Raw genomic sequence first — 12473 nt, forward strand, 5'->3', positions numbered from 1 at the left:
TATTTATCAAGACTATATGAAATGAGCAGCGGTCTAAGGCAATGCATCTCAGTGCTAGAGGTGTCACTACAGTCACCCTGGTTCAAATTCAGGCTGTATTCACAACCGGCCGTGATTGGGGGTCCCATAGGGCGGCACACAATTGGCCCAGCGTTGTCTGAGTTTGTCCGGTGTAGGCCGTCATTGTAAATAAGAATTTGTTCTTAACTGACTTGCCTGGTTATATAAAGGTTAAATAAAGGTTAAAGAAAAATGGTTGAACTGCGTTTATTACAAAATAGTTGTCTGTGTCTGCCACCTACTGGTACAAATTTGTGGAGCAGCCTGTTCAATGACGTCACTCAATAATGTGAAGGAAAATATACCATGTTTGGATAGAAGGAGTTGGCCATAGTTTCAACTCTCATTCCATAGGAAATGACTATTCAGTTGCTTTAGAAATGAACTTTGCCAGCTTACCATATTTATATTTGGTACAGAGTATAATGTGAGTATGGACGTAATTGCCTGACGGGACACACACATAATTGGGGGTTTAGTACACTGAAGATTATTAATAGATTATTTTTCTCACCATGTGACATTTGAAACCCATGGCCCTTTGGCAGTTTATAATAAGTGGGACAGTAACATTTGGGTTTGGGAAATAAGGATGGTATTTAAAGGTCCAATGCTGCCATTGTTATCTCAATATAAATGTTCTGGGTAAAAAATGCAATACCTGTGAATGTTTGCAACTAAAATGGTAAAAAAAAAAAAACTAAAGAATTTAGCTAGGACTTTCTGGTATTGGGCTGGGTGGGCAGGGGAAAACTGAAAACTAGATGTTGGCAGAGAGGTTAGGAACTCTCTTTCTTATTGGTCTATTAACAGATTTACTGCCTGATCATGTCACCAGGCAGGACAAAACTCCATCCAACCAAAACAGGCTGAAATCTTTTTAAGCAGCTTACACTAAAAAGGAAATTAACATAGTGTTCACAATTTCACAGTATTATTCCAACCTCATTCTGTGGGAAATATATATAAAACACAGCAAAATCACACTTTTGACTGCACTGGGCCTTTAATTTGTAGTTTAGAATGAAAATGAAAGACAGGAGATTTGATGCATTTCAGCGTTTTTATTTGAGCACTCAAAAGAAAGTATTCATAACAACCATGTTACGTGTCCTTCGCAGCCATGGATTTATCTTTACGACTACGAGCAGAGCTTGGACACACAGGGCTTATCCACATGACAAATGGAAACCGTTATGAGATCATATTCCAGGCTAGAACGAGCATTTCATACCATTTGATAATTGTTAACACGATTTGATCATGTTTTGTGTCTGCAAATGAACAACTTTTAATTGGTTTTATGTGAAGAGAGTCCTACATTTTGTTTTATGTCATGCAACACTAATCAGAGGTGTTCTGGACCACAACATTAAGCTATCATCAAAACCGAAACCATAAGGAACTCTTGTCTGAAATGTTGTGGCACATCACTTAGACTGCACTCGCAAATGTCTGACTGACAAAGAGTGGTGTCAGGGGAATATCAGCCCTGTGAATCCAAGCCCAGTTAGAGAGGTTGAAATTGTGACATGTGAAATAGTGCTGTCATGTCCAGTTGCCAGGTTTGTATTGAGGATAGTCTACATGCTGGGAATAAAAGTACTTTGTCCTCTCATTCAACACAGGCTGTAAAAAGAGGTGAAACAAGAACATCAGAATGTTTCATGACCACACACAATGATTGTGCAACTTATCATGAGGTGAATATTACACATGATATGACTGTATACTCACTTTATTTGGGGGGGGGGGGGGAACAGTTCACAGTGCATTTCTCATGTGAGTGATGGGGCTCTTGTCCATGTGCAGTAGATGTACAGTACAACACAATCATTTACTACCTGAGGTTTCATTCAAAATATAAAATCTGTATCACTACAATGATGTGGTTTTAAACCGAGGTCACATTGAGCCAGATGTGATGCAATGATATGAAATGATTTCCAATACATGTTTTGTTGATTGAATTACAGTGATATGGGTATATCCACTCTTTGGGCAAACAAGCGAATTAGATTGTATTTAACTGTAAAATGTGTATGTTGAAGGAGTCACCACCATTGAAACGCAGCTGTATCTTCTGTGCAGTAGCTAACCCAAAACCCACGTAGCTAGCTTTAAAGTAGCCCGGTGAATACTAACATTTAGATGGCTTAATACTGCCATTGGTGGAGTCTGTTGGACAACTACTGCTCTAGGTTTGTGTTCAGGAACATGAGTGGAGAACAAGAGATAGTCAAACTATAGTCATATCACTGACCCTCTTCACAATCAGTAGCACAAACACACGCAGGCACACACACAAGCACACACATACATACAAACATACACACACACACACACCTTAATGTGTCATTATACAGTGGTGACAGACAATAGAGGGCTGTGACCGAGAATGTTGTCCCCCTGCCCCACCCTTGTCCCATGGGTCAGCAGCTCCTCCACTGTGGTCCAGTCATCCAGCAGTTTATGGTTCCTCAGACGGCTCTGCTTCCTGTGGCTGAGCTCCAGCACTGTGCTGCAGCCTCCTCCAGGACCCCCTGCACCCCCAAGGCCCCCAGCAACCCCTGTACCTCCAGCCCCATTCTCCCCTGCCCCCTCAGCCGCACGGTTCAGCTTCCTCTGCCTCTGCTCCCGGGCCCACGCCAGGTGGCGCCGGCGCTCCGTCCTGTTCCAGTAGCGGCCTGCCCAGGCCTCCCCGCGGGCTTCCTCGTCCGTGGTGACCTCACTCCGCTCGTCAGCCAGCCGGGAGGCCCGTGCCTTCAGGAGCTGGTTCCTCACTGCCCGGGGATTCCCAGAGAGACCCCTCCTGGAGCGGACAGAGGGCCCATCCAGCGTGCTATAGAGGGGACCGCAGGGACAGTCTGCTTGGGGCCAGTCCCCACCAATGTGAGGATGTCCCAGTGTCGCAAACTGACGCCAGTCTGCTGGCTCCTTCCCACGCTGTTTCTTTGATGGACTCTTGGAAAGACCTGGTTTCTCACTGTTATATTCCTCACTGGCCATACTGCTTCTGTGGTTATCCACACATCCTTGCCAGGTGCCTTCCACATGGTCACTCAGTGGACATCTTCTCTTCTCACTGATGTCTGTGTTGAACCCCCTGTTGTATTGTCCTGTGCCAGAGTTCTCAGTGGGCACGGCTAGGTGGTGTGGGCTGCTGGGCGGTTGTCGGTTCACGTGTCTGTATTTCCCTGTGGCAGTGTTCCCAGCGGGCAGGGCTGGGTGGCTGGCCCGTCTCCTGTCTGATAAGTCATGCACAGTTTGGCTGCGGCTGGGAAGGTCCTCAGAAGAGTGCTGGTTCAGCATCAATGCTCTCCTCTGGCAGGGTTCTGTACGGCAGCTGGAGGCAGCAACCCTAGGAGCAAACCCGGTGCCATGCCTGCTCAGCTGGGGGCTCCTGGCTTTGCGGAACTGAATGGAGCTACTACCCATGGTGCACTGGTGGGTCATGGCTGTGTGAACTCCGTCTGCGGCTCTACCAGCCTGGGGGTCACAGGTCAGGGTCTCAGGGATGGACTCCAGGTCCCAGCGAGACTTCGATCTCTGTTCCCGGGGCACGACGCGACTCCGGTAGTTGTGGATCCTCCCATCTATAATCTTCTGGAAGTGGCGGAACTCCCCTGTGCTGACGCTGTGGAAGCCAGAGTCACTAAGCTCTGACGAAAGGAGGGACTCAGATGAGGGAGAGCTTCCCCGGCTGGTGTTTCCTGGAGGAGAGGACATAGGGGCCTCTACCCCCTCCTCTGTCTCTGGGTCAGACAGGTCCCCCTGGTGGAGGCTGCCGTCGGTGCAGCCCAGGCCGCTGTCAAGCTCGTGGAGAGGCAGGTAATTCAGAGGCCTGTCCAGCCAGTGGCCCTCATATTCACTCTGACATAGAGGATGGAAGAAACATTGGTTGTTATACTTGTGAATGTTTATGACCACGTGTCCAAATAGACAATTGTTTTCTATCTTTTTATTTCTTACAGTACCTGGCTCAGGAAGCTGCTAGGCTCATCATTATCAGTGTTACAGCAGCCAATCAGACAGTTCCTGTTATTGGGCTGGTTAGTCATCATCTCTGGATCCTATAGGTGAACATAAGGAGTGGATACACAAGTCTTAGATATCAATGGGATGTACAAAATCTAGGCTAGACTCATTAACAGATGTAGGATATTAATTTGATCACCCTGTTAGAGGAGAATGTATAACTTGTGTATTTGAGGTATAAAAATACTTCTGAAGTTTGTCATTTCCACTTAGAAATGGTAGACTTGATTCTCCCTTACAAAAAATGTACCAACCCTAACAAAAAATGTACCAACCCTAACAGAAAATATACCAACCCTAACAAAAAATTTACCAACCCCGACAAACATGTCCATTCATTATAATCCACATAATACATTTCCCATTGCAGCAGGATTATTTTCCTGCTGTAGCAAACCGGCTCAAATTAATAACTCACATCATCATACTCTATCCTGTTAATGTCCTCCAGATTGTAGGCAACACTGGGGAGGTATCCAGTGGCTGCATAGAGTTCTGGTGGAAGGGTCATGTGATCATAGTAAGGTCTGTGGAGAATGAGGTCATCACATATGAAAACATGGCTGTTTCACACCGTAGGCATTTTAAGCGTAAGTGACTATGTTTACACATTAGACTGGTTCAAGTCAGTGGTTCCATTCAATTCTAACACCGCTTCTGTATACATCTCACGGCTATACTCTAAATGACATAACCCAGAGCCTCAATCATGGGACATCACTGGTTCAATATAACTGGGTCACTATTAATCTGCCATTATACTTGCATACACAAGCAAATAAAGAGACAGAGAACAAGTAGAGAGGCCCAAACCAAGCAGCACATACCCAGAAGCGTAGGCACAGAGGCCAGGCCCGGCCCCCTCCCCCTCCCCTAGGGCCCTCAGAGCCTCCCAGGATTGCTGCTCCGTCTGGGTGCCGCAGTCAGACACTGGGTACTGGGAGTGATGACGCCTTCTTCCTCGCCGGTGTCTCCCCTCAATCTGCATAGTGATTGGCTGCTCAAAGCCGTCCCCCCGGAACTGCAACTTCTCTCGGTGGCTGAGATGGGACAGGTCACGCCCTTTGACCTGGGAGACATATGAACATGCAAGGTCAGATGTAGAGGAAGTGAGGTAGTTGAGTTTTGCTGGTTCATTCATGCCATCTGATATCTTATGTCTGTTTTGTCTTTTGTTAGACACAAGGACATCACAGGACCGGGATGGCACAGTTGATTTAATGTACAGTATATGTGTGGGCCATGTCCCATCGAACAAAAGCACTATGGTGGAAAGAATAATATAGGATCAACACCTCAATAAAGATCATGTTTGGAAGTGGCAGACAGTACTGTAAGCAGACATTAGCTTCTTGTTATTATAATGCGTGAAGTCTCATGGGTCTAGAAATGTAGGCCAGCTGAGCTGGACTGATTCTCGCCATGGATTCTGGGCTGTGCTTTCTGGCTCATCTGAAAAGCTTTGTGCTCAATAAAACCCTAGAGATGCAACTCAGGAAGATCTTTTCCACCCCACTGCACTCTAGGGCTGTCCCCGACTAAAGAAAATCTGGGTGGACCAGGAGTCATCTGCTCTTTTGACCAATCGATTGTTTGACATTTTAAAACGCATATTTTTCAATATATAGACACATCCTAAGTGTTAAAATCATATCAACTATATGCACTGAGCTTGTCTGATGCTTTAAGCACTGTTTCTCTTTTATGCTCTGTTTGATGAAATAATTAAGACACACAAAGAACTAGAGGGCGTACAACCACAATTGATTTTCCTTCTGCAGGGCCGGGCTCACACTTGATGTGCTGGGTTTTAAAAAATCACAGCCAGTATCTGTGTGACTCGTACCCATTGTGTCTCTCTCCTCCCTGCTGCAGTGACCACCACCGAACATCAACAGTGTTTATCGCGCTGTCCATGTTGCTGAAGCTGGAACATAATCACAGCCATTTCTGACTGAAAAGTTCTGTTACCGAAATCCTTCACTTCTTATGGAAAGAACATTCCCTATTCCCTCAACCGTTGCTCTCTTTATGTGACACGTGTGCATCGAAAGCAAGTGACCAATAGGGCCTGACCTACAGCATAATCACATCAATAAAATGGTTATAACAATCTCAGAACACCGTAACACATGTGACAGCAAAATGGATGCAAAGGACGTGACAAATAAACTTGAAACAGGATTGTTTACTGGTTGCTCAGGAGGTAAAGGGGAAGTCAGATGTGTGGAATAAATCTTACTAGTTGTGTAAAATACTGGAGATCAACAAATAAAATAAAAATAAGAAGCAACACTTCTTTATATATATTATGTGTGCCAAACAGGTGCTGTTCGATTACAATATAATTTTCCTGATCGTTTGGAAGAAAGAACAAAACTAAATCAATCATAAATCTATCAGAGAGTCTGTGGTAATTTGTTTTGTAAAGCCTTTATTACAGCAAAGACTAAAAACAGTCACATTCATTTCTGAATACAATTTCCCGAAATGGAACGGTTTATTTATTGCTTATGCTAATTATTCAAGGGTCGCATTGTTATTTTATTTTAAAACAAAAATGCTTGATGACATGAACAAATGAATGATTGTTGATACAGCAGCCTATATAAGTATTGAAATATAGGCCTTACTAAGTTACGGTATCAAGACTGAACAGGATGTGCTCTTGGGCCTACAATGGTGGTTATACAAGGCTGTTATATAAGATTACTAATGATAATGACGTTAATTATTATTATAATGATGATCATAATAATAATAGTAATAACAACAATAAGAAAGAGATCAAGAAAAAGGAAGATTAATGTTATTACTATAAATATAATTTTGGAACAGTGGAAACAACACAAAATAAGTTATAAACAATACCAGAGGCTGTTCTAAGGAAATAAAAAAAAGTGTAAAGCCTTTATTACAGCAAAGTAAAGATAAAAAATAGCCGAATTTGTGAAATCGTTTATCCAACATGTTGTGATTGGATGAGGCTTGGTGCTCACGGAATCAGTAGGCTACTAAACAAACACTCAGGCAACAGAAGTAGGATCTGTCTTATTTCTGTAGATATACAGTACCAGTCAAAAGTTTGGACACACCTACTCATTTACAGTGGCTTGCGAAAGTATTCACCCCCCTTGGCATTTTTCCAGTTTTGTTGCATTATTAGATTTTGGGGGGGCTTGTATCATTTCATTTACTCAACATGCCTACCACTTTGAAGATGCAAAATATTTTTGATTGAAAGCTTGAGCACGCAAAATATTACTTTTTGTTTAACACTTTTTTGGTTACTACATGATTTCATATGTGTTATTTCACAGTTGTAATGTATTCACTATTATTCAAACTTTTGACTGGTACTGAACATGGATGATTTTTAAAGCTAGGCACATTTAACAGCTAGTATATTGATTATAGACCTAAATAATTGGGGTTTCCTCTCTTCTCACTTTTCTTAGACAATAAGGCAAGGGCTGTTTTCTCGTCTCCTCATTCTGCTGTTGCCAATATGCTGTTTAACTGCTATTATTCACAATCAGTGCATTCGGAAAGTATTCAGATCCCTTCACTTTTTCCACATTTTGTTATTGTCACGATCGTCGTAGTGAGGAGACCAAAGCGCAGCGTGGTGTGAATACATCATTTTAATGTAGATGAAAGAACACGACGAACACTAAACAAACGAACAAAATAATAAGACGAACGTGACCGCTATAGAAACTGAGTGCTAACATGCAACATCACATAGACAATAACCCACGAAACACAATACAAAACAGGCTACCTAAATATGGTTCCCAATCAGACAACGACAAACACCTGCCACTGATTGAGAACCATATCAGGCCAAAACACATAGAAACAGACTAACTAGACATGCAATATACAATGCCCACTCATATCACACCCTGACCAAACAAAACATAGAAACCAACAACGCAAATAATGGTCAGAGTGTGACAAACACTCCCCCTAAGGTGCGGACTCCGGCCTCAAAACCTAAACCTATAGGGAAGGGTCTGGGTGGGCATCTGGCCGCGGGACGTGAACCCCACTCCACCATAGTCATTTCCCTCTTCAAGGGCCTCTTTAGAGTGACGACCCTCGCCTCCGACCTTGGGTCTAAGACCCTAATTAAAGGCCCCACTGGACTGAGGAGCGCCTCTGGACTGAGGGGCAGCTCCGGACTGAGGGGCAGCTCCGGACTGGCTGGCGGCTCTGGCGGCTCCTGGCCGGCTGACGGCTCTGGCGGGTCTTGGCCGGCTGACGGCTCTGGCGGGTCCTGGCCGGCTGACGGCTCTGGCGGCTCCTGGCCGGCTGACGGCTCTGGCGTGTCCTGGCTGGCTGACGGCTCTGGCGGCTCCTGGCTGGCTGACGGCTCTGGCGGCTCCTGGCTGGCTGGCGGCTCTGGCGGCTCCTGGCTGACTGGTGGCTCTGGCGGCTCCTGGCTGACTGGTGGCTCTGGCGGCTCCTGGCTGACTGGCGGCTCCTGGCTGACTGGCAGCTCTGGCGGCTCCTGGCTGACTGGCAGCTCAGGACAGATGGGAGACTCTGGCGGCTCAGGACAGACGGGAGACTCTGGCGGCTCTGGGCAGGAGGTAGGCTCTGGCGGCGCTGGACAGGTGGGAGCACCTGTAGGGATGAGACGGAGAGACAGCCTGGTGCGGGGGTTTGCCACCGGAGGGCTGGTGTGTGGAGGTGGCACTGGATAGACCGGACCGTGAAGGCGTACTGGAGATCTTGAGAGCAGGGCTGGCACCATACGCCCTGGCTGGATCCTCACCCTAGCCCAGCAGATGCGGGGATGTAGTGCACCGGCCTAAGCACGCGTACTGGGGACACCGTGCGCTCCACCGCATAACACGGTGCCTGACCAGTACAACGCCCGCCGCGGTAAGCACGGTTCGGAGAACTGTTACGCCGAGCTGGCACAGGACGTGCAGGGCTAGGGAGGCGCACAGGAGGCCTGGTGCAAGGGGCTGGCACAGTCTTCACCAGACGGCTAGCACGCACCTCAGGACGAGTATGGAGAGCTGACCCAGGTGACATTAATCCCCAACACGCTCCGTCGGGCGGATGTCGTGCCTCAGGCACCAACACAGCACCTCCCTCATAACTCTCTCCTCCAATCTCCCCATTAACTCCTTCACTGTCTCTGCTTCGCTCACCTCCAATACCGCCCTGACCGGCTCTGGTTCCATCCTTGGCCCCTTACGGTAAGCTGGGGGAGTTGGCTCAGGTCTGACTCCTGACTCTGCCACACTCTCCCTGTGCCTCCCCCCCAATACATTTTTGGGGCTGCCTCTCGGGCTTCCAGCCGCGCTGCCGTGCTGCCTCCTCATACCGGCGCCTCTCTGCTTTCGCTGCCTCCAGCTCTGCTTTGGGGCGGCGATATTCCCCTGGCTGTGCCCAGGGTCCTTCGCCGTCTAGAATTTCCTCCCAAGTGTAACAGTTAGCGGTCATGGTATGAAAGTTTGGCTTTGAGTGGTTCTGCACTGAAGTCCACAAGTGAAGGGAAAAGGTTAGAGGAGGAGAGCGAAAAGGAATTTTACAACTAGCAAAGTGATGATGCTGTATGTGGCTGCTTTGAAAGTGAACTGTGTGCGGGTGATTCGGGGTGTATTCATTCCGCTGATTCTGTTGCAAAACGTTTCTCAAACGGAACGAAGCGGGGAGGGACCTACCTGATTTTGTCCAATAGAAACTCTTGTTTCAGTTGAAAAACGGAATGTTTTGCAACTGTTTGGACTAATGATTACACCCAAGATCAGCTAGATCCAGGCAATAGTGTGCATGGCCGTATTGAATGTGTCGCTTTCTGTCACCTTGATTTACTCCAATTTGTCTCTTGACCTGTGCACCTACATTATAAACGTTCAATTGTAGGCTAAGCTGAAGCAACCTCATGATGGGTTTAGGACAAATTTGAGTATCATGTAGTTGCTTAAATCTATCGATGATACATTGAGCTGGGTGAATGGAATATAAATGACAGTCATCCAATATGCTGTAATAGAAATAAAGTCATGCACATAAAAAATGTATTGTCCTCAATCATCTTAAACGGCACCGACCGCCACTGGTATACTGTGTGTCTGTGCTTGCAAACTTGTGAATTTATATGCATGTGTATTGTGCTCAGATTCCAGTTTATAAATTCAAGACAGGCAGCCAGGTTGAGCAGCCATAGCTATTGCTAACAGTAGTTACTCCATTGACAATGGAGACATACACTCTATCAGGTCACCCATGAACACATTCACCCTCTGGTCACCAACGAGCAATCTTCTCTTAATGCACAGTATACAATTCTTTTGATGCATTACAATTCACAGTATCTGGACCATGGCTGCAAAAATGGCCAGAGGCTGCTTGGGGCAAATAGAGATAGACAGTGTGTTGGTGAATAGTCGGCCTGTCTAGAGGCATCTACATGGCTTCCTGTGAGACCAGAGCAGGTCACCACAGCCACCATCAGTCCCTGTTAGCTACTCTTCAACACACACAGAAACTGCAGTAGTGCCTGTTCTTTTCATGGAAAATTTTTGCCAACACCAATACGGTATGCATGCTAAAGACCCTCAGTTATGCAAACACACTCAAACGAACGCACATGAGGTCATACCATAAAATTGTGCGTGACCACACAAACACTTACGCACGCACACACACACGGTCTGCCCCGATCGGGTCTTCAGATTACGTAGCCTGCGTATGCTGACTTTTCTGTGTGAAGGAAGACATGATGGCAACAGTATAGGCTGCTTTGTCTATAAGCACACAAATCCCAGAACAAAGGCACAGGTTGAACGCACTCATGCAAACACACACACACACACACACACACACACACACACACACACACACACACACACACACACACACACACACACACACAGCCACCCTTACTTACCCCATTCCCATTGTCAGCCCACTGTCCCTGTCCAGAGAGCCGACAGCCCATGTCTGTGTCACTCTGGTGGAGGTCTGGCCGATCCACTTACAGCAGTGGAGGGGGAGAAAGGAGGAGGGAAGGCCAGCTCGAAGGTAAGAGGAAGGTAGACAAGCCAGCTCAGAGGTATGAAGGATGAAACCAGTGCAGCAGTGCATCGATCCAATCTGTGCCAGAGTCCTGGGAAGAGGAAAGGCGGGCAGAAATGCCCCCCCCCCCTCCTCAAATGATAGAGAATGTGAGCCTTGTCAGTGCGTGGATTCTGCAGTGCTGGAGAATAGAATGCTGCTGTTACTCGCTTCACTTCTCTCTCATCCTCTCTCAGAGTCAGCCTCTGAGGCTCCACCCACGAACAGACCCTCTGCTCATGCATATTCAGCATCTGTCAACACCAATGAACCAATCCCAGAGCCAGAATGAGAGAGGGAGGGAGGCCTGTGGATGGTATTGGTTCAAAGGATTAGCAGTCAAACATTCATTCATTTATTCAGTCTTCCCCACAGTGTTTATCACCATTTGTACTTGATGAAAATGAAATGGTCTTTCCCTTTTTAAACCCTCTCCTCCCCAAACGAAGGTACAGTATGTTGGTAATTGCATGGCAGAGATTACTCCCATATCAATGTGATATTTTGCATTATGTTTATATTTGCCATTTTAATGATAGAAGCTAAGAGTGTCAGTAAACAAATACAGTATCTCATTATTATGCTTAAATATTTGAGTAGCTAACCCTTGGCAAGAACTCTTACCAGCTGTGGAATTATTGAATGCTGGGGAATTGGTTTAGTTATGGAACATTGTTGTAGTGGCATAAGGTGTCCAGAAGGAGAGGGAGTTTAGCAAGAAACACTAATGCTGGTTAATGAGCTTTCATTCTAAACTCTAGGGAGAGAAAGGCATAAACACACATCCACCAGCACACATTACTTCACATCACCTACAGCACCCAGTGTCACAGGAAGGCCAAAAAGATCATCAAGGACAACAACCACCCAAGCCACTGCTTGTTCACCCTGCTATCATCCAGAAGGCGAGGTCAGTAGAGGTGCATCAAAGCTGGGACCAAGAGACTGAAAAACAGCTTATATCTCAAGGCCATCAGACTGTTAAATAGCCACCACTAGCACATTAGAGGTTGCTGCATAGACTTGAAATCACTGGCCACTTTAATAATGGAGCACTTTTCACTTTAATCATGTTTACATATTTTGCATTACTCATTTCATATGTATATACTGTATTATATTATATTATACTGTATCTTAGTCTATGCCGCTCTGACTTTAATTACATGTGTGTGTATTGTTGTGTATTGTTAGATATTACTGCACTGTTGGAGTTAGAAACACAAGCATTTCGATACACCCGCAATAACATCTGCTAAGCACGTGTATGTGACCGATAACATCTGCTAAACACG

At 46.0% G+C, this 12473-nt stretch overlaps 1 protein-coding gene across 1 annotated transcript; it reads right to left on the bottom strand.

Annotated features, from left to right (window-relative positions):
• Positions 1 to 1115: 1115 nt before the first annotated feature.
• Positions 1116 to 11353, bottom strand: LOC110532274. The gene is made up of 5 exons (XM_036988216.1): positions 11012 to 11353; positions 4926 to 5167; positions 4517 to 4625; positions 4038 to 4133; positions 1116 to 3933 (listed from the first exon to the last, which is right to left on the bottom strand). The coding sequence occupies exons 1-5, from the start codon at positions 11060 to 11062 to the stop codon at positions 2419 to 2421; spliced, it is 2013 nt and encodes a 670-aa protein (XP_036844111.1). The 5' UTR covers positions 11063 to 11353; the 3' UTR covers positions 1116 to 2418.
• Between the last annotated feature and the right edge of the window lie 1120 nt (positions 11354 to 12473).

The sequence above is a fragment of the Oncorhynchus mykiss genome, chromosome 9 (genome assembly GCF_013265735.2).
Source record: "Oncorhynchus mykiss isolate Arlee chromosome 9, USDA_OmykA_1.1, whole genome shotgun sequence".
NCBI classification, from domain to species: domain Eukaryota; kingdom Metazoa; phylum Chordata; class Actinopteri; order Salmoniformes; family Salmonidae; genus Oncorhynchus; species Oncorhynchus mykiss.